General features: G+C 45.9%; 1 protein-coding gene across 1 annotated transcript in view; it reads left to right on the forward strand.

Annotated features, from left to right (window-relative positions):
- Positions 1 to 23,418, forward strand: part of dennd6a (DENN/MADD domain containing 6A) — a 58,728-nt gene that overhangs the window by 32,332 nt on the left and 2,978 nt on the right. The window contains 8 exon segments of the mRNA XM_084316874.1: positions 89 to 183; positions 15,380 to 15,445; positions 17,344 to 17,408; positions 17,710 to 17,799; positions 19,487 to 19,650; positions 20,168 to 20,247; positions 20,250 to 20,269; positions 23,141 to 23,215. Coding sequence (XP_084173000.1) covers positions 89 to 183; positions 15,380 to 15,445; positions 17,344 to 17,408; positions 17,710 to 17,799; positions 19,487 to 19,650; positions 20,168 to 20,247; positions 20,250 to 20,269; positions 23,141 to 23,215 — 655 coding nt within the window.

Genomic DNA, 23,418 nt, shown 5'->3' on the forward strand with positions numbered 1-23,418 from the left:
TCTGTAAATCTCTCTCTCTCTCTCTCTCTCTCTCTCTCTCTCTCTCTCTCTCTCTCTCTCTCTCTCTCTCTCTCTCTCTCTCCCCCAGGCCGTCGGTCATTCTAGGAGTAACCAATCCGTTCTTTGCTAAAACCCTCCAGCACTGGCCTCACATCATCCGCATTGGAGACCTGAAGCAAGCAGGTAATACGGTTAACTATAGTAAACCTGAAACATACAGTTAACTATAGTAAACCTGAAACATAGTTAACTATAGTAAACCTGAAACATACAGTTAACTATAGTAAACCTGAAACATACAGTTAACTATAGTAAACCTGAAACATACAGTTAACTATAGTAAACCTGAAACATACAGTTAACTATAGTAAACCTGAAACATACAGTTAACTATAGTAAACCTGAAACATAGTTAACTATAGTAAACCTGAAACATAGTTAACTATAGTAAACCTGAAACATAGTTAACTATAGTAAACCTGAAACATACAGTTAACTATAGTAAACCTGAAACATACAGTTAACTATAGTAAACCTGAAACATAGTTAACTATAGTAAACCTGAAACATACAGTTAACTATAGTAAACCTGAAACATACAGTTAACTATAGTAAACCTGAAACATACAGTTAACTATAGTAAACCTGAAACATAGTTAACTATAGTAAACCTGAAACATACAGTTAACTATAGTAAACCTGAAACATAGTTAACTATAGTAAACCTGAAACATACAGTTAACTATAGTAAACCTGAAACATACAGTTAACTATAGTAAACCTGAAACATAGTTAACTATAGTAAACCTGAAACATAGTTAACTATAGTAAACCTGAAACATAGTTAACTATAGTAAACCTGAAACATACAGTTAACTATAGTAAACCTGAAACATACAGTTAACTATAGTAAACCTGAAACATAGTTAACTATAGTAAACCTGAAACATACAGTTAACTATAGTAAACCTGAAACATACCGTTAACTATAGTAAACCTGAAACATAGTTAACTATAGTAAACCTGAAACATAGTTAACTATAGTAAACCTGAAACATAGTTAACTATAGTAAACCTGAAACATACAGTTAACTATAGTAAACCTGAAACATAGTTAACTATAGTAAACCTGAAACATACAGTTAACTATAGTAAACCTGAAACATAGTTAACTATAGTAAACCTGAAACATAGTTAACTATAGTAAACCTGAAACATAGTTAACTATAGTAAACCATAGTTAACTATAGTAAACCTGAAACATAGTTAACTATAGTAAACCTGAAACATAGTTAACTATAGTAAACCTGAAACATAGTTAACTATAATATACCTGAAACATAGTTAACTATAGTAAACCTGAAACATAGTTAGCTATAATATACCTGAAACATAGTTAACTATAATATACCTGAAACATAGTTAGCTATAGTAAACCTGAAACATACAGTTAACTATAGTAAACCTGAAACATACAGTTAACTATAGTATACCTGAAACAGTTAACTATAGTAAACCTGAAACATAGTTAACTATAGTAAATATAGTAAACCTGAAACATAGTTAACTATAGTAAACCTGAAACATAGTTAACTATAGTAAACCTGAAACATAGTTAACTATAGTAAACCTGAAACATAGTTAGTAAACCTGAAACATAGTTAACTATAGTAAACCTGAAACATAGTTAACTATAGTAAACCTGAAACATAGTTAGCTATAGTAAACCTGAAACATAGTTAACTATAGTAAACCTGAAACATAGTTAACTATAGTAAACCTGAAACATAGTTAACTATAGTAAACCTGAAACATAGTTAACTATAGTAAACCTGAAACATAGTTAACTATAGTAAACCTGAACATAGTTAACTATAGTAAACCTGAAACATAGTTAGCTATGACCTGAAACATAGTTAACTATAGTAAACCTGAAACATAGTTAACTATAGTAAACCTGAAACATAGTTAACTATAGTAAACCTGAAACATACAGTTAACTATAGTAAACCTGAAACATAGTTAACTATAGTAAACCTGAAACATAGTTAACTATAGTAAACCTGAAACATACAGTTAACTATAGTAAACCTGAAACATAGTTAACTATAGTAAACCTGAAACATAGTTAACTATAGTAAACCTGAAACATACAGTTAACTATAGTAAACCTGAAACATAGTTAACTATAGTAAACCTGAAACATACAGTTAACTATAGTAAACCTGAAACATACCGTTAACTATAGTAAACCTGAAACATAGTTAACTATAGTAAACCTGAAACATAGTTAACTATAGTAAACCATAGTTAACTATAGTAAACCTGAAACATAGTTAACTATAGTAAACCTGAAACATAGTTAACTATAGTAAACCTGAAACATAGTTAACTATAATATACCTGAAACATAGTTAACTATAGTAAACCTGAAACATAGTTAACTATAATATACCTGAAACATAGTTAACTATAATATACCTGAAACATAGTTAGCTATAGTAAACCTGAAACATACAGTTAACTATAGTAAACCTGAAACATACAGTTAACTATAGTATACCTGAAACAGTTAACTATAGTAAACCTGAAACATAGTTAACTATAGTAAATATAGTAAACCTGAAACATAGTTAACTATAGTAAACCTGAAACATAGTTAACTATAGTAAACCTGAAACATACAGTTAACTATAGTAAACCTGAAACATAGTTAACTATAGTAAACCTGAAACATAGTTAACTATAGTAAACCTGAAACATAGTTAGCTATAGTAAACCTGAAACATAGTTCTGTATCGTTAGTGGCTTAGCTTGGCATCGCTACTGCACTATCTCGCGTACGTGCACGCGTACTGAATAAACCACAAATGTACCTCTAATACCAGTATTAGTCTGACCACACCCCTCATCAGCTTACCTTCATAAGCAGGTGTGTGGTCACCTGCTCTCCTCCTTCTCGCTTTCACCACAAGGAAGAGGTGCCTCGGTAGATCCCCACACTTGACACCATGATGGAAGAAATTGGATTAGGAACAGCTTGGGAAACAAGGATACGTTGACATCATATCTTTATTTTCTCTCTCACTATTTTCGAGAAAATACGGCGATATTGTCTTCGTACTGGAGTGTCTAGAAGATGATGATCATTCTACAAACCCTCCACCGGTTTTCGTATTGGGAGCACGCCGCTGCATGCTTCTCAACTGCAGTTCCTTGCTGTGTTTGTTGGGGTGAAACCTGTCAGGCCACAGCTGAACTGTCGGACATGCCGCTGTTGTGAGGAGCGGTGCGTTCCAGGTTGGGTGAGTAGTGTTTGCTGGCGGGCTCCACTTGTCTGTTAGTGCTATGGGGGCTACTTGACAAAGTTTATGGAAACCGGCCCCAGGCTAGGGTCCTTTGTTTAGCCGTCTAGGCGACAGAAGGCCTTGGTCTGGCGACCATTATAGTTTTAACTAGTGGGCCGCGACCATTGACACTGGTGATCCCTGTGTGTTCTGGACGAGTGGATTCTCTCTGTCACCGTGTTAAGACCCCATCTTTCATATCCAAATGAGAGTATTCCTTCACGAGGGGATATGTGCATGTAATGTGCGATAGCGGCAGATTCATGTTCAAAGTCAGCTATACAGGCCAGTTGGTACTGTGCTGATTCCGCCGGACGTGGTAAAGTCACCGTTGTGAAGCGGTGTTGACGTCTTGTTTTCTCTTTTCTCTTAAAAAGTGAGGAGGGTTCAGAACGGCGGCCTGTCTGGGTGAGTGTTATGTCATTGTTTACATGTTCATAGCTTACGGTTAGCCGGTCGGTGGCCTGGCGCGGGGTAGCTTGGCTTCTCGCGCGCCGCCGGGAGCTCGCTCCTGATTGCGTGCGTCGTAGATCGGCGTCTCGCGAGCGGAAGCAATAGCACCCGAACGGTTGGAGCAGCCGTTAGCTTGATGCTATTCTGTTGAACGTGCTTTGATTTTAACATGTTTTACACTCTTGACCACGACGTCATCCTTGACAGGGGATGTTCGTCGACCCTGCCTGAGCCTAGACGGGGATTGCGTCAACAAAGAGGACTGTAGCGACTGGTGGAGCGGCGACGCTGCCCGGATCGAACAACACGGGACGGCTGTGTTCTACGGTGGCTTGTGACTGCACTTCGCTGATCTGCGTTCCGGGCAGGTACGGGGTTGGCCAGACCTCATAACACGTCTTCTGGTTTTACCTTGCTAAATGTATTGTGAATAACGGTGTTTTTTCCCAAAACGTGTGTTGTTGCAATGCATTTGAGATACGTTGCGGGTTGTGTGTGAGCTGTTTTTGTCACTGGCAGTTAGCTTCTCCGTGCAGATCGTGATGTATTGATCTGGTTGTTGTGTGAGAAACATCATGGTGTTTATGTGTACCGTGTACTCACTACTAAGGCAACTAACCTATGAAGCTATGCTTGGTGACGAGTGAGTAAAAGAATGTTCTTTCTCAGACTGTAATGACAATGAACAGTGAGTTCACACATTAACAGGTTTTCCTGTTTTAACTGGCCGTATTGAGGGTAAAATAGGAGGATTGTGTTTCCCCCCCCGGTTCCCTGGGGACTTTTATCACCTCCTATCAGACATGTTGTGCATTAATTGTGTCTTTTGTGTGGTAGGGATACGATGTAACTCTCAGCTTGATTGCTGAGGTTGTGCTAAATCTGCTGGAGAAACTTATTTCCTAAAGGGAAATTGGTTTGGTTGCTGTCATGTGTGCTTAGCAAGGCCTGTGGTCGATACTAATCAAGAATGATGTATTCTCTCATTGTGAAAAAAAAACGGCGTTCCTCTGTTGAGTGTTTTTGCCATTTTTTGTAGGTGATGATGGGTTGTGTGTGTCATGTGACCTACAACTGGGTTGTACTGGCCACAGAAGCACATGTGTATGTTGGACCGGGGTTCTTAGAGCCCTCTCTATTCTGTGTTTTTCCTTAGTAAAAATCAGATAGCAGGTTAGCTCGTGCGCTGTGTGGAGCTGTGAAACGCTTCATAGAGCTGACTATGACTGTGTCATATTCTCTTTTTGTCGTTACGTCGTATCATGGGTGTGGGGTCGTAAAGGGGTGAACTGGTAACCTTTCCTCTCCCCATTGTTCTGTCGGTCAGGGGTACACCCCCTGTCCTTCAAGGTTCCCGTCACGTGGCGGTTCGGCACGTTACGGGGGGGGGGGGGGGGGGGGGGAGGGAGTTCCTGGTCCCACGGCCTGGTATATTGGGCGTGTGCACCGCAGGAATTCCCCCGCCATAGAGTACGTCACCGTGCGCGTCTCTGTTGGTAGGACTTCCGTGTGCTGTTCAGGTCCATGTGATGGATCTGTTTTCAGGGGGGGTGGTCAGGGCTCCTCCTCACCAAGCGCCTACTCAGGCCTTCTGTGAGTTCGGACTCCTTCTTCCATGTGAGGAAGCCTCCATCAGAGTACAGAGCCTTCCTCCTCAGATTGTCAAAGTGAGTGGACCCTCTAGAAGGGTCCTTTTCTATTGTATGTATATTCGATTCAATTCGTTTATTGAGTGTGTATGGGTTCGGTGCCTCTTCCCCGGAGGCCCTAAAACCAGTTTTTTACATGGCTCAAGGTGCAATATATTCTTTTCAATCTGTACAGCTCGCGTGGGAAGTCTCTCTGGGGATCCCCGTCTCTTTCCTATGGGAGGGTGGTGGGATGTAAAAATGTGAACATTTTTTACCCCGGCTGTGTAGACTGGGATACATACTGTTGATGCTTCCTTCTTTCTATTCCAGAAGTGTTGGAGTTAGGGAGTGTCACACCCCTCTTGTCGTTCCCCTGGGCGCCTTGGGGATTCAATGACAGGTCTAAATAGCCTGTTCATTGATGGGGGTGTGTCCCGACGCACGTATAGTGCTAGCTCGCTGTAAACAGGCGATTGACTGGCACGCCTTAGTTGCTTGTGGTTGAAACAGCGTTTTTATAAAGCAACTGAGATGGGGGTTTTTCCTCTTCCGGCGACCACATCCCATGACCTGGGTGGGTTGTCGACGGATTCTCGTTCATGTCTGGGGGATGATGACGGGATGGATCTGAACATATGTAGTGGGGTCTCACGCCCTTGGGGTGGGCCACCAGGCGCGGTTCGTCCCAACGTCTGGGTGGCGCCTTCTTTTCATGTTAAGATCAACACGCATATCTGCCCTTCTCCTGGAGTAGGCATGTCGGCGTGGTTAGGGCACGGGACTGGTTCTGGTCACGCTGGTCCAGATCAGTTGAACCCGTTGTCCGCCGGGGATGCAGATCTGCTGTTCTGGTACCCTGAGGGACTTGGGCTTTTTTCAGGGGGAAAAATGCCAGGTCGGTCTGGGTGTCACAGGGTTAAGCGCTATGGAGACCCTGGTTGGGTATGTTTTTACTCAGCACTGTCGTCATGGCTTACAGCCATGCCGTTCTGTACGCGCTCGATCTCGTCGGATCTCGGCCGCTACACAGGTTGGTCCTGGTTAGTACTTGGTTGGGAGACCGCCGGGGAATACCAGGTACGGTGTGCTTAGGGGCTGGTTCTCCATTATTTTTCGCTCCTCTCTCACGCATGGCGAAGAGGGGCCTGTGGGGGTGGTTTTTTGACCTCCTCTGGTGACCCTGTGCTTCCCGTACCGCCAGGCCCAGTCCGAAGTGATGTTTGCGACCCGTAGGCCTGGGTTAACCCTTTTTGGAAACTGAAACACTTGTACTGCGGTATAGCCGGTGTATACCCGCAGGTGTGTTTTGGAGTTTTTTCTTGAGGGGTTATAGGAACAACCACCGCATTGGGTAACACCGAGGTGGTTGATTCCCTGGTGTGTTGGAGCAGTGTCAACTCCCGGGTTCACCGTTTGAGGGTGCCCCTGCACGTTCATGACGTCTGCCAATCGTGTCAGCCTTCTCTGCCTCGACCCCTCTGGGTGGGGGTTGTTAAATGGAGGCTTGGTCATGCAACACCGCCAGCTTACGCTCCTTCCGCCGGGGCGGCTGTGTTCAGCTGTCCCCTCTGGCGCCTGTCTCGTCCGCAGTCTCCAGGCTAGGGTTAACAGCCTGTTGCCTGGTTTTTCCCCGGTGCGCTGCCTGCTTCCGTTGGTTAACCTTTTTTGTGTGCTTACGGCCATGCTGACTGCCTATTCTGCAGGGTCAGTGTGCCAGGCGGTGTACTATTGGGGGGACGGGGCCCGCTCGGCTTACGGCCATACCGACCTGAACACGCCCGGTCTCGTCCGATCTCGGAAGCTGGGCAGGTTCTGGCCTGGTTGGTTCCGCCTGGGAATACCAGGTGCAGTAACTGAGGGGCCTTTGTCCGAATACGCTGGCGATGTGGGGGGCGGGGCACTACGTGCCCACCTGGTGGGGTCTTGATGCTGGCATCATGGACTTCTCCGGGCCCCCATTCCAGGGAGTCCAGTCCTTTTGGTGGGTCTGGGTCTTCCTTCGTGCTCCGCTGCTACGGCCTTGCCACGGGGTTGGGTTTGCCCTTGACCCCGTGATTCTGGGGGCAGTAACGAGGTTGTTCCTCCGTTCGTTCCCGGGTGGCATGCGGGTTGTGCGTGTGTGTAGTCGTGGGGTCAAGCCACGGTCTGCTCACCCTGTGCGTTGAGTTGCTTGAGTGCCTCTTCGCACGGTCGGGTCCGTCGCCCTCCCGTGACGTCCCTAATAGGGGGGCTACCCTCCATTAGGGGGGGTCGGGGGGGCTCGGCCCTCCCTGTTCTGATGGTTTTGGGGGGCTGTCAGCGGGGTGTATTTGTCAGCCAAGTGGCTCCGCTTGGCCTCCCTTGTGCAGTAGCGATGCCAAGCTAAGCCACTAACGATACAGAACGTTAGGTTATGACTATAACCAAGTTCTGTTAGTTAGGGGCGATGCTTGGCATCGGACGCCGCTGCAGCCCTTGTCCTCACCTTGTGGTGAAAGCTTGGGAAGGAGGAGAGCAGGTGACCACACACCTGCTTATGAAGGTAAGCTGATGAGGGGTGTGGTCAGACTAATACTGGTATTAGAGGTACATTTGTGGTTTATTCAGTACGCGTGCACGTACGCGAGATAGTGCAGTAGCGATGCCAAGCATCGCCCCTAACTAACAGAACTTGGTTATAGTCATAACCTAACGTTAACTATAGTAAACCTGAAACATAGTTAACTATAGTAAACCTGAAACATAGTTAACTATAGTAAACCTGAAACATAGTTAACTATAGTAAACCTGAAACATAGTTAACTATAGTAAACCTGAACATAGTTAACTATAGTAAACCTGAAACATAGTTAGCTATGACCTGAAACATAGTTCTGTATCGTTAGTGGCTTAGCTTGGCTTCGCCTTCTGCACTATCTCGCGTACGTGCACGCGTACTGAATAAACCACAAATGTACCTCTAATACCAGTATTAGTCTGACCACACCCCTCATCAGCTTACCTTCATAAGCAGGTGTGTGGTCACCTGCTCTCCTCCTTCTCGCTTTCACCACAAGGAAGAGGTGCCTCGGTAGATCCCCACACTTGACACCATGATGGAAGAAATTGGATTAGGAACAGCTTGGGAAACAAGGATACGTTGACATCATATCTTTATTTTCTCTCTCACTATTTTCGAGAAAATACGGCGATATTGTCTTCGTACTGGAGTGTCTAGAAGATGATGATCATTCTACAAACCCTCCACCGGTTTTCGTATTGGGAGCACGCCGCTGCATGCTTCTCAACTGCAGTTCCTTGCTGTGTTTGTTGGGGTGAAACCTGTCAGGCCACAGCTGAACTGTCGGACATGCCGCTGTTGTGAGGAGCGGTGCGTTCCAGGTTGGGTGAGTAGTGTTTGCTGGCGGGCTCCACTTGTCTGTTAGTGCTATGGGGGCTACTAGACAAAGTTTATGGAAACCGGCCCCAGGCTAGGGTCCTTTGTTTAGCCGTCTAGGCGACAGAAGGCCTTGGTCTGGCGACCATTATAGTTTTAACTAGTGGGCCGCGACCATTGACACTGGTGATCCCTGTGTGTTCTGGACGAGTGGATTCTCTCTGTCACCGTGTTAAGACCCCATCTTTCATATCCAAATGAGAGTATTCCTTCACGAGGGGATATGTGCATGTAATGTGCGATAGCGGCAGATTCATGTTCAAAGTCAGCTATACAGGCCAGTTGGTACTGTGCTGATTCCGCCGGACGTGTTATTGTCACCGTTGTGAAGCGGTGTTGACGTCTTGTTTTCTCTTTTCTCTTAAAAAGTGAGGAGGGTTCAGAACGGCGGCCTGTCTGGGTGAGTGTTATGTCATTGTTTACATGTTCATAGCTTACGGTTAGCCGGTCGGTGGCCTGGCGCGGGGAGCTTGGCTTCTCGCGCGCCGCCGGGAGCTCGCTCCTGATCGCGTGCGTCGTAGATCGGCGTCTCGCGAGCGGAAGCGATAGCACCCGAACGGCTGGAGCAGCCGTTAGCTTGATGCTATTCTGTTGAACGTGCTTTGATTTTTAACATGTTTTACACTCTTGACCACGACGTCATCCTTGACAGGGGATGTTCGTCAACCCTGCCCGAGCCTAGACGGGGATTGCGTCAACAAAGAGGACTGTAGCGACTGGTGGAGCGGCGACGCTGCCCGGATCGAACAACACGGGACGCTTGTGACTGCACTTCGCTGATCTGCGTTCCGGGCAGGTACGGGGTTGGCCAGACCCTCATAACACGTCTTCTGGTTTTACCTTGCTAAATGTATTGTGAATGACGGTGTTTTTTCCCAAAACGTGTGTTGTTGCAATGCATTTGAGATACGTTGCGGGTTGTGTGTGAGCTGTTTTTGTCACTGGCAGTAGCTTCTCCGTGCAGGTCGTGATGTATTGATCTGGTTGTTGTGTGAGAAACATCATGGTGTTTATGTGTACCGTGTACTCACTACTAAGGCAACTAACCTATGAAGCTATGCTTGGTGACGAGTGAGTAAAAGAATGTTCTTTCTCAGACTGTAATGACAATGGACAGTGAGTTCACACATTAACAGGTTTTCCTGTTTTAACTGGCCGTATTGAGGGTAGAATAGGAGGATTGTGTTTTTCCCCCCCCGGTTCCCTGGGGACTTTATCACCTCCTATCAGACATGTTGTGCATTAATTGTGTCTTTTGTGTGGTAGGGATACGATGTAACTCTCAGCTTGATTGCTGAGGTTGTGCTAAATCTGCTGGAGAAACTTATTTCCTAAAGGGAAATTGGTTTGGTTGCTGTCATGTGTGTTTAGCAAGGCCTGTGGTCGATACTAATCAAGAATGATGTATTCTCTCATTGTGATGATGATGGGTTGTGTGTGTCATGTGACCTACAACTGGGTTGTACTGGCCACAGAAGCACATGTGTATGTTGGACCGGGGTTCTTAGAGCCCTCTCTATTCTGTGTTTTTCCTTAGTAAAAATCAGATAGCAGGTTAGCTCGTGCGCTGTGTGGAGCTGTGAAACGCTTCATAGAGCTGACTATGACTGTGTCATATTCTCTTTTTGTCGTTACGTCGTATCATGGGTGTGGGGTCGTAAAGGGGTGAACTGGTAACCTTTCCTCTCCCCATTGTCTGTCGGTCAGGGGTACACCCCCTGTCCTTCAAGGTTCCCGTCACGTGGCGGTTCGGCACGTTACGGGGGGGGGGGGGGGGGGGGGGGGAGGGAGTTCCTGGTCCCACGGCCTGGTATATTGGGCGTGTGCACCGCAGGAATTCCCCCGCCATAGAGTACGTCACCGTGCGCGTCTCTGTTGGTAGGACTTCCGTGTGCTGTTCAGGTCCATGTGATGGATCTGTTTTCAGGGGGGGTGGTCAGGGCTCCTCCTCACCAAGCGCCTACTCAGGCCTTCTGTGAGTTCGGACTCCTTCTTCCATGTGATCCATGTGAGGAAGCCTCCATCAGAGTACAGAGCCTTCCTCCTCAGATTGTCAAAGTGAGTGGACCCTCTAGAAGGGTCCTTTTCTATTGTATGTATATTCGATTCAATTCGTTTATTGAGTGTGTATGGGTTCGGTGCCTCTTCCCCGGAGGCCCTAAAACCAGTTTTTTACATGGCTCAAGGTGCAATATATTCTTTTCAATCTGTACAGCTCGCGTGGGAAGTCTCTCTGGGGATCCCCGTCTCTTTCCTATGGGAGGGTGGTGGGATGTAAAAATGTGAACATTTTTTACCCCGGCTGTGTAGACTGGGATACATACTGTTGATGCTTCCTTCTTTCTATTCCAGAAGTGTTGGAGTTAGGGAGTGTCACACCCCTCTTGTCGTTCCCCTGGGCGCCTTGGGGATTCAATGGCAGGTCTAAATAGCCTGTTCATTGATGGGGGTGTGTCCCGACGCACGTATAGTGCTAGCTCGCTGTAAACAGGCGATTGACTGGCACGCCTTAGTTGCTTGTGGTTGAAACAGCGTTTTTATAAAGCAACTGAGATGGGGGTTTTTCCTCTTCCGGCGACCACATCCCATGACCTGGGTGGGTTGTCGACGGATCCTCGTTCATGTCTGGGGGATGATGACGGGATGGATCTGAACATATGTAGTGGGGTCTCACGCCCTTGGGGTGGGCCACCAGGCGCGGTTCGTCCCGACGTCTGGGTGGCGCCTTCTTTTCATGTTAAGATCAACACGCATATCTGCCCTTTTCCTGGGGCATGTCGGCGTGGTTAGGGCACGGGACTGGTTCTGGTCACGCTGGTCCAGATCAGTTGAACCCGTTGTCCGCCGGGGATGCAGATCTGCTGTTCTGGTACCCTGAGGGACTTGGGCTTTTTTCAGGGGGAAAAATGCCAGGTCGGTCTGGGTGTCACAGGGTTAAGCGCTATGGAGACCCTGGTTGGGTATGTTTTTACTCAGCACTGTCGTCATGGCTTACAGCCATGCCATTCTGTACGCGCTCGATCTCGTCGGATCTCGGCCGCTACACAGGTTGGTCCTGGTTAGTACTTGGTTGGGAGACCGCCGGGGAATACCAGGAACGGTGTGCTTAGGGGCTGGTTCTCCATTGTTTTTCGCTCCTCTCTCACGCATGGCGAAGAGGGGCCTGTGGGGGTGGTTTTTTGACCTCCTCTGGTGACCCTGTGCTTCCCGTACCGCCAGGCCCGGTCCGAAGTGATGTTTGCGACCCGTAGGCCTGGGTTAACCCTTTTTGGAAACTGAAACACTTGTACTGCGGTATAGCCGGTGTATACCCGCAGGTGTGTTTTGGAGTTTTTTCTTGAGGGGTTATAGGAACAACCACCGCATTGGGTAACACCGAGGTGGTTGATTCCCTGGTGTGTTGGAGCAGTGTCAACTCCCGGGTTCACCGGTTGAGGGTGCCCCTGCACGTTCATGACGTCTGCCAATCGTGTCAGCCTTCTCTGCCTCGACCCCTCTGGGTGGGGGTTGTTAAATGGAGGCTTGGTCATGCAACACCGCCAGCTTACGCTCCTTCCGCCGGGGCGGCTGTGTTCAGCTGTCCCCTCTGGCGCCTGTCTCGTCCGCAGTCTCCAGGCTAGGGTTAACAGCCTGTTGCCTGGTTTTTCCCCGGTGCGCTGCCTGCTTCCGTTGGTTAACCTTTTTTGTGTGCTTACGGCCATGCTGACTGCCTATTCTGCAGGGTCAGTGTGCCAGGCGGTGTACTATTGGGGGGACGGGGCCCGCTCGGCTTACTGGCCTGGTTGGTTCCGCCTGGGAATACCAGGTGCAGTAACTGAGGGGCCTTTGTCCGAATACGCTGGCGATGTGGGGGGCGGGGCACTACGTGCCCACCTGGTGGGGTCTTGATGCTGGCATCATGGACTTCTCCGGGCCCCCATTCCAGGGAGTCCAGTCCTTTTGGTGGGTCTGGGTCTTCCTTCGTGCTCCGCTGCTACGGCCTTGCCACGGGGTTGGGTTTGCCCTTGACCCCGTGATTCTGGGGGCAGTAACGAGGTTGTTCCTCCGTTCGTTCCCGGGTGGCATGCGGGTTGTGCGTGTGTGTAGTCGTGGGTCAAGCCACGGTCTGCTCACCCTGTGCGTTAAGTTGCTTGAGAGCTCTTCGCACGGTCGGGTCCGTCGCCTTCCCGTGAAGCCTCTAATAGGGGGGATACCCTCCATTAGGGGGGGTCGGGGGGGCTCGGCCCTCCCTGTTCTGATGGTTTTGGGGGGCTGTCAGCGGGGTGTATTTGTCAGCCAAGTGGCTCCGCTTGGCCTCCCTTGTGCAGAAGGCGAAGCCAAGCTAAGCCACTAACGATACAGAACGTTAGGTTATGACTATAACCAAGTTCTGTTAGTTAGGGGCGATGCTTGGCTTCGGACGGCCGCTGCAGCCCTTGACCTCACCTTGTGGTGAAAGCTTGGGAAGGAGGAGAGCAGGTGACCACACACCTGCTTATGAAGGTAAGCTGATGAGGGGTGTGGTCAGACTAATACTGGTATTAGAGGTACATTTGTGGTTTATTCAGTACGCGTGCACGTACGCGAGATAGTGCAGAAGGCGAAGCCAAGCATCGCCCCTAACTAACAGAACTTGGTTATAGTCATAACCTAACGTTAACTATAGTAAACCTGAAACATAGTTAACTATAGTAAACCTGAAACATAGTTAACTATAGTAAACCTGAAACATAGTTAACTATAGTAAACCTGAAACATAGTTAACTATAGTAAACCTGAAACATAGTTAACTATAGTAAACCTGAAACATAGTTAACTATAGTAAACCTGAAACATAGTTAACTATAGTAAACCTGAAACATAGTTAGCTATGACCTGAAACATAGTTAACTATAGTAAACCTGAAACATACAGTTAACTATAGTAAACCTGAAACATAGTTAACTATAGTAAACCTGAAACATAGTTAACTATAGTAAACCTGAAACATAGTTAACTATAGTAAACCTGAAACATAGTTAACTATAGTAAACCTGAAACATAGTTAACTATAGTAAACTTGAAACATAGTTAACTATAGTAAACCTGAAACATAGTTAACTATAGTAAACCTGAAACATAGTTAACTATAGTAAACCTGAAACATAGTTAACTAGTAAACTTGAAACATAGTTAACTATAGTAAACTTGAAACATACAGTTAACTATAGTAAACCTGAAACATAGTTAACTATAGTAAACCTGAAACATAGTTAACTATAGTAAACCTGAAACATAGTTAACTATAGTAAACCTGAAACATAGTTAACTATAGTAAACCTGACACATAGTTAACTATAGTAAACCTGAAACATAGTTAACTATAGTAAACTTGAAACATAGTTAACTATAGTAAACCTGAAACATAGTTAACTATAGTAAACCTGAAACATAGTTAACTATAGTAAACCTGAAACATAGTTAACTATAGTAAACCTGAAACATAGTTAACTATAGTAAACCTGAAACATAGTTAACTATAGTAAACCTGAAACATAGTTAACTATAGTAAACCTGAAACATACAGTTAACTATAGTAAACCTGAAACATAGTTAACTATAGTAAACTTGAAACATAGTTAACTATAGTAAACCTGAAACATAGTTAACTATAGTAAACCTGAAACATAGTTAACTATAGTATACCTGAAACATAGTTAACTATAGTAAACCTGAAACATAGTTAACTATAGTAAACCTGAAACATAGTTAACTATAGTAAACCTGAAACATAGTTAACTATAGTAAACCTGAAACATAGTTAACTATAGTAAACCTGAAACATAGTTAACTATAGTAAACCTGAAACACAGTTAACTATAGTAAACCTGAACATAGTTAACTATAGTAAACCTGAAACATAGTTAGCTATAGTAAACCTGAAACATAGTTAACTATAGTAAACCTGAAACATAGTTAACTATAGTAAACCTGAAACATAGTTAACTATAGGAAACCTGAAACATAGTTAACTATAGTAAACTTGAAACATAGTTAACTATAGTATACCTGAAACATAGTTAACTATAGTAAACTTGAAACATAGTTAACTATAGTAAACCTGAAACATAGTTAACTATAGTAAACCAGAAACATAGTTAACTATAGTAAACCTGAAACACAGTTAACTATAATATACCTGAAACATAGTTAGCTATGACCTGAAACATAGTTAGCTATGACCTGAAACATAGTTAACTATAGTAAACCTGAAACATAGTTAACTATAGTAAACCTGAAACATAGTTAACTATAGTAAACCTGAAACATAGTTAGCTATGACCTGAAACATAGTTAGCTATGACCTGAAACATAGTTAGCTATGACCTGAAACAAGCTAATTACACTGATTATGGGGAGGGATGGAAAAGGGTGACGGATTGATTCTGTGCTAATCAAGAGAAAGGAAAGGATACAGATCTAGAATCAGATTTAGATATAATATGACACAAAGCAGACGAGTAGATGTGTACAGATCTAAAAAACAGATCTCTCCCTCTCCCTCCCCCACTAAGGTGAGATGGCTAAACAGATGAAAGTGAAGAAACTGAAGAATCTGAAAACTCTGGACTCCAAACCAGGTGGGTCTCTGTTCCCCGACGTTAAAGCTACAATCTGTGACGCCGTCCAACAGCGCCCTCTGGAGCCCCGCTTGGTACTGCACCTTGTTTACATTGTTTGTTTTGGTCTGTTGTGTGGTTGGAGTTGAGTGGGGATATGAGAGGGGTTGCTATGGGGATATGGGGGGGGGGGGGGGGGGGGGTTGCTATGGGGGATAGACCACTGCAACACTTCCGGTATTCTGAAATCATGGAGGAAATCTCCATGAGCTCAATGTAACGCGAAAGTGCAGTGGTCTATAGGAGGGGAGGGGGTGCTGTGGGGATAGGGGAGGGGGTGCTGTGGGGATAGGGGAGGGGGTGCTGTGGGGATAGGGGAGGGGGTGCTGTGGGGATAGGGGAGGGTGCTGTGGGGATAGGGGAGGGGGTGCTGTGGGGATAGGGGAGGGTGCTGTGGGGATAGGGGGAGGGGGTGCTGTGGGGATAGGGGAGGGGGTGCTATGGGGATAGGGGAGGGGTGCTGTTGCTCTGCCAGATGTCTGAAGAAATTCACAAACACCAACCCACACATCAAACCAAAAGAAGAAATATAAACAAAGTGCAATACCAAGTGATGTGTGTCTCTGTGTGTGTGTGTGTCTCTGTGTGTGTCTCTCTCTCTGTGTGAGTTATGCTGATTGGTTGAAGGAGTTTGTCTGTCAAGGCAAGTAGTCCCTCCCTCCCACTAATAATCCCAGCCGAAGAGCGCTTCCGCATTCTTCCCCATTCGCCGGTAAGCAATGCGCATTTCCTTTTCCTTCGCCCAGGTGCTCGCCGCGCATGAGGTCCTCGCTTGGTGTTGTAATGGCAACATTAAACTGAAAGGCTGAGACCATCCGGTACATGTTTCTATTGTTCATGGGCGTATTATGGGGTATGTTTTATTGCGAAAATACTGTACATCTATGTGAATGGCAAATATGTGAATTTCAAAGGTTGTTCAAATGGAATGTTTGAGGTTGAGGGGTTATAAAATAGGCTAATCTGAGATTTATACAATTGATTTGGCTATAACAGTCTCCCCTGTTCAGACCTCTGGTGAGTGTACTGAATTAATAAAAAGTCACCTTCAAAGTAATGTGTGTCTTCAATTATTTTAATTATGCAGCAAAGGCCCAATCAGTGATCCAAATGTAAACCACAGGGTATAGTCTCCACCACCAGAAACAATAAGAAATTAAGGAGACTGGTTGATTGACTTCTTGATACAAGGACTACATTGACTAGACAACATGTAACTATGAGTTTTAATTGTAATTTCTGTATTGTGTGACCAGGGTTTGTTTACTTTGGTAATTGTATGTTTTGAGCTGTACTGTACTGTACCCATTCTGCAATCTGTTAATAACGTTATGAATGCCCGAAATAACATAACGTTACAAAGTACAGTTGACAGCTGCGTTGCGTTAACGTTGCAATGTACAGGGAAATAACGTTATGGCGTTGCGAGTGAATCTGGTCCGCGTCGCGATAATATACATGTATTCCATTTCATTTCGGCGTCTGAGCGGCGAAAAAGAAAATGCGCATTTGGAGGGCGTTACCGGGGCCAATCAGGGCAAAATGCGGAAGCGCTCTTGCACTCTTCGGCTGGGATTAATATAGACGCGGTCTGGGCGTCTAGCGGTCAGGCAGGAGCAGATGACCTCCAGGTCCAGACTAGAGGTCAGGCAGGAGCAGATGACCTCCAGGTCCAGACTAGAGGTCAGCCAGGAGCAGATGACCTCCAGGTCCAGACTAGAGGTCAGGCAGGAGCAGATGGCCTCCAGGTCCAGTCTAGCGGTCAGGCAGGAGCAGATGACCTCCAGGTCCAGTCTAGCGGTCAGCCAGGAGCAGATATATAATATAAAGTGGTCCAGTCACCATGTTGTGTGTTGCAGGTGTGTACAGCGCGTACAAGCCCTTCCTCAATAGAGATGAAGACATCATCAAGCAGCTTCAGAAGGTGAGACGCTCCAACACATCTATAATGAAGAGAGGGGGGAGAGAGGGGGGGGGGGGGAGAGAGGGGGGGGGGGGGAGAGAGGGGGGGGGGGGGGAGAGGAGTCCAGGGGGAGAGAGGGAGAGAGGGGGGGGGGAGAGAGGAGAGAGAGGGGGGAGGAGGAGGGAGGAGAGAGAGGGGGGAGGAGGAGGAGGAGGAGGAGGAGGAGGAGGAGGAGAAGAAGGAGAAGGAGAAGGAGAAGGAGAGAGAGAGAGAGAGAGGAGGAGTAACTACACTGTAGTAATAAACGCTCTTCTCCTCGCAGGGTGTTCAGCAGAAGAGGCCCTCGGCAGCCCAGAATGCAATTCTCCGACGCCACTTCCTGGAACTGACTCAGAGCTTCATCATCCCACTGGTAACCAATCAAGAAGTCATACGCGACCTCTGACCCCTCCCCTTAACCTCCCCATGCCCACTATAACGGACGGCCGATTTGTCCACACCAACGGTCGTTCCTTATCATGTGACCAAGGTGACGGCGTCTGGGTAGGCTAGTTAGGTCACAAAGTCGGGACCAATCGGATGCAAGGCAGCAGATTCTATAGGGATCTCAGTATGTCAACATCATATTGGTCAAAAGGATCACGGATACGTCACAACTCTTTTTTTATCCACTTTTTCTCCCATTTTAAATTTTTTCTCCCATCCCAATTTTCGTATCATCCAATTCAACCCTCCCCTGTCACGAACGCTGTTTCTTGCCTCCCACAAGCCGGCTGCAATGTGGACTAAGTCATACATAGCACGAGTCCCCTCCGGTACTTGAGGTAACAGCAGTCGCATCTTTTCACCTACGCAGCTCGATCTCTCAGTGGCGAGGAGTGTAACGCGTGGGAGGCTCACGCTGCCCCTGATACTTCCTGATTCTACTGCGCAGGCGCACCAACCGACCTGTAGGAGTCGCTGTCCACAACGCCCGATCCCCACCCATCAGTTTCCCACCCCCTAATACTGCCAATGTGTATTAGTGCGGACGACCAGCTAAACTGAAAGCAATGTGGAGCGCTGGGCTCGAACAGGGAGGCGTTCCTGTTCGAGCCCAGTCTCCAGTATTCGTGGTGAGCGCCTTGCCCACTGCACCACGTAGCCGCCCACATGCGTCACAACTTGTAAACTCTGGTATCATGGAACTTGGAGTCCAACTCTTTAACTCGATGAATCTCAAACCAAATACATTTTTTACATGACATTTTGTAGTTGTGGGGATATGTGTGAAATTATGGACGTAAAAAATCTGCTTTAATGTTGATGGAATGTTCCTTTTAACATCGGCGTGTTTTCAGGAGCACTATGTGGCCAGTAGGGCTGTTTCCCCCGAAGCCTGTTTTGGGCTTCGAACTTCGTCAGGGTTTTTCGAACGGACGTTTGAACCTTCGTTTTCTTCTTTTTTTGGATCTTTTTCCCCTCCTTTTTCCTCCGATTTTCTCCCATCCCAATGTTAGTCGTTATGCCAATTCCCAATCCCCTTCCTGGTCGCTGCACACTTACCCCCCACAGTGGGTCTGGGAGAGTGGAGGCTACCACGTGCTTCCTCCGACACACGTCTAGCCAATCAACCGCTTCTTTTCACCTGGCAGCGTGGACTCTCACTGAGAGCGTGTAACGTGTGGAAGGATCACACTACCCCCCTTAGATCCTATCCGCGCTGAGCAGGCGCCCCGACCGAACTGTAGGAGTCGCTGTTTACAACGACCCGGACCCACCCCGCCAGCTTCTCCCACCCTCTAATACTGCCAATTGTATTAGTGTGAACGGCCAGCCAAGCCGGAGCTGTGAGCTGGATTCGAACAGGCGAATCCAGCGTCTCCGGTGTTGGTGACGAACGCAATCTCCGCTACGCCACCTGACCGCAGAACCTTCGTTTTTAATAATAATTATTTTATGAATATAATCAGTTTTAATACTATAATATTAGTGTAGCCTAATCTTTATCTGCAACTGTGAAGAAAAAACCCATTGGTTTAAACAGAATGAATAGACATAAATTTTTTTTTTTTAAGCCTTTGGGCTCACCCCTAGTAGTAACATCAGTGTGTGTTTAGGAGCGTTACGTGGCCAGTCTGATGCCGCTCCAGAAGACCATCTCTCCGTGGAAGAGTCCCCCCCAGCTGCGACCCTTCGTCCAGGAGGACTTCATGAAGACCCTGGAGAAGGCTGGACCTCAGCTCACATCCAGACTCAAGGGAGACTGGATAGGACTCTACAGGTGATGATCAAGTCCTTCGTAGCGTTATTATTCTTGACCCCCCCCCCCCCCCCCACACAGGGCTCCAGAGAGTGCTGAGATCTCACATGTGGTCTTTAGCTTTAGTGTGTCTTCTTTTAATTTCAGCGATTTATTGATTGTTTTCTTAAAAAACAATCATTGTACAAACATACACGTGTAAGTGTGGTATAATGAGGTGGTACTAATGGTAACACAGATTTAAGCGGGTAAGAAGAGAACGATAAATAACGAGTGGTAAAAGTAGTGATTTTTTTAATTAACGTGATTATTAAAAAGGAACATGCATGTTGAAATAGGATGCGAGTCGTAATTTACTTGCTACATTTATAAAAATATACAAAATAATGATGAAGGGGAAAAAATATATACATTTAAAATCCGACCCTCTAAGTCACCTCTGACCTCTAAGTCACCTCTGACCTCTAAGTCACCTCTGACCTCTAAGTCACCTCTGACCTCTAAGTCACCTCTGACCTCTGACCTCTCTCGTCTCCAGGCAGTTCCTCAAGTCTCCCAACTTTGACGGCTGGTTCAGGAACAGGCGTCGAGAGATGACCCAGAAACTAGAAGCTCTACACCTGAGGCGCTGTGTGAAGAGGTAATATATATATTAACCCTTTCACTGCCACACGACAGCCGGTTAACCCTTTCACTGTGACAATACAGAAGGTTAGCATTTGCGGAGCTAATGATGGACCATCGCCGTCGGTTGTGTGATAGTAAAGGGCTAACCTTCTGTCGTGTGGCAGTGAAAGGGTTAATGAATGAATGAATGAAAAAAATTAAATGACAGAAAAGGTGTAGGCTGAAGCCGAGGCTTATAATTGCCTACCCTTTTTACATTACACTATTTACATTACATTACACTATTTACAAAAAAAAATGTATCCAAAAAAGAAACATAATTCAGTATATCATGACGTTTAGCAAATGTTACAAACGTTTCATAGTTTTATGTACAAAACGTATATACACATTTATTTATGTTTTATTTCTTTTTTAAATACTTTTTCTTTTTTTATATATTTATATTTTTTACTTCTTTCTTCTTAAACTCATACTGAGGCCTTAGTTTTGGTTTTAAATTGCATATCATTCATTTATTTATTGTCACACAGAGCAGAAGAATTTTGCCAAAACAAACGCATTTCCTTTGATTTAATTATACATCAAATGATTTATGTCAAGGATGAGGGACATCCACTAGTTGCAGAACTTGCAGTCACCTGATTTTTACAGACGATGGCGCCATTGCTCTCATGAAGCAGCAGGTTGGAGGCAGAGTTTTTAGATTACTCCGGTTGCAATGCCTCGCTTGAATGAAGTTAACTTTTCACCTGGATAACGGTAACATTCAGGGTGAATGTAATGTGAGAAATTGGGATGGGAGAATTATTTTTTTTATTATTTCTTTATTATTATTATAATTTTTTTGATCGGATCGGGAAATATCGGTATCGGTAGATACTCAACATCACATGATTGGGATCGGATCGGGAGCAAAAAAATGTGATCGGGACATCCCTAATACATACAGTAGTGACAACACACATACACACAACTATTTACAATACAGGGAGGCACATACAACACTCATAACTATTTACAACCAGTGTCAGAGCGGGCGCACTCAAGTTGTTCAGAGATTCTGAGGGCTCAGAGTGCACACTGGACGCTCTGACCAAAGAGTCCGTTTATCAGCCGAGCAGATTTTCAGAGTGAATTTATTAACTCACCTTAACTAGGGCCCTATGAAATCAATTTTGATCTTTTCCTGTTTTCGGATATGAATTTTCCTGTTTTCGGATTTCTCAGATTTTTATATTTTTTCCTTTGGATTTAACCAAAAATATTTTTTTTTTTCCAATTTAGTTCAGTTCAATGCAGTTCAACTGCCAATGCAGTGCAATAACTAAATAATAATGAAATAGTTAAATAATACAAAATTATTATTTGTTTAAAAGAAATCAGAAAAAAACTGTAAAATGTCATTTATTTCCTTTTTAAAGGTTCATGCTTCTCCCCATCTCTGGCTGACATCACCATTGTGATACATGATGGTTAGGCCTTTGTGTTTTCCTCAGTGAGGGATTCTCTTGTCGGTCAGCAGCGTTTTCTACTTGCTGAAGCTTCTCTCTGTATAATTATTTTTTAAGTTTAAATATCAACATTATCTGGCCATCCTCAGTAAATACTATCAAACTCCTCTGACCTCATCTGGTCTTTCCAAAGACCAGAATTGGGATGTGCACACACACACACACACAGAAAGGGAGAATGGCTTATATATGTGTGTGTGTGTGTGTGTGTGTGTGAGCACCCATTAAGCAGACTTAATGATTTTAGAATATCATTAAGTCAACTATCCAGTTTGTTTTTATAGTGTAACGTTTGGCTACTTGAAGGAGAGAGAGCGACAGAGACTCGTTACGCGCGACACTTGTCAGTGACTTGCGGAGCGCGCACTGCGCTCTGTTGTCTCGGAATGGATTTAGTAGCTTGTTTCTGCGTCTCCGTAGACCGTTTTTAAAGTCGTAGTGAAGATTGATTTATATGAAAACCGTTTTATGTATAATCTAGCTAGCTCGCTAACGTTACTGGGATTAAAGCTTCTCTCTCTCTGGGCTCCCCGCTCTGTCTCTCCAGAACCTGCAGGAGAGGGTGCGGGGGGGTTAGGGTTAACGTTACTGTCTCTCTCCAGGACCTGCAGGAGAGGGTGCGGAGGGGTTAGGGTTAACGTTACTGTCTCTCTCCAGGACCTGCAGGAGAGGGTGCGGGGGGGTTAGGGTTAACGTTACTGTCTCTCCAGGACCTGCAGGAGAGGGTGCGGAGGGGTTAGGGTTAACGTTACTGTCTCTCTCCAGAACCTGCAGGAGAGGGTGCGGGGGGGTTAGGGTTAACGTTACTGTCTCTCTCCAGGACCTGCAGGAGAGGGTGCGGAGGGGTTAGGGTTAACGTTACTGTCTCTCTCCAGAACCTGCAGGAGAGGGTGCGGAGGGGTTAGGGTTAACGTTACTGTCTCTCTCCAGGACCTGCAGGAGAGGGTGCGGAGGGGTTAGGGTTAACGTTACTGTCTCTCTCCAGGACCTGCAGGAGAGGGTGCGGGGGGGTTAGGGTTAACGTTACTGTCTCTCTCCAGGACCTGCAGGAGAGGGTGCGGGGGGGTTAGGGTTAACGTTACTGTCTCTCTCCAGGACCTGCAGGAGAGGGTGCGGGGGGGTTAGGGTTAACGTTACTGTCTCTCTCCAGGACCTGCAGGAGAGGGTGCGGAGGGGTTAGGGTTAACGTTACTGTCTCTCTCCAGGACCTGCAGGAGAGGGTGCGGGGGGGTTAGGGTTAACGTTACTGTCTCTCTCCAGGACCTGCAGGAGAGGGTGCGGGGGGGTTAGGGTTAACGTTACTGTCTCTCTCCAGGACCTGCAGGAGAGGGTGCGGAGGGGTTAGGGTTAACGTTACTGTCTCTCTCCAGGACCTGCAGGAGAGGGTGCGGAGGCACACAGAGGTGGAGACGGTCGACCTGGTGCTGAAGCTGAAGGACAAGCTGGTCAGTATGGACACACACACACACACACACACGCACGCACGCACGCACGCACGCACGCACGCACGCACGCACACACACACACGCACACACACCAGTTAACTCTATAAAGAACACACACACACAGTACACACCAGTTAACTCTATAAAGAACACACACACAGTACACACCAGTTAACTACACACACAGTACACACCAGTTAACT

This window comes from Notolepis coatsorum (genome assembly GCF_963971535.1).
Source record: "Notolepis coatsorum genome assembly, chromosome: 6".
Classification (NCBI taxonomy): domain Eukaryota; kingdom Metazoa; phylum Chordata; class Actinopteri; order Aulopiformes; family Paralepididae; genus Notolepis; species Notolepis coatsorum.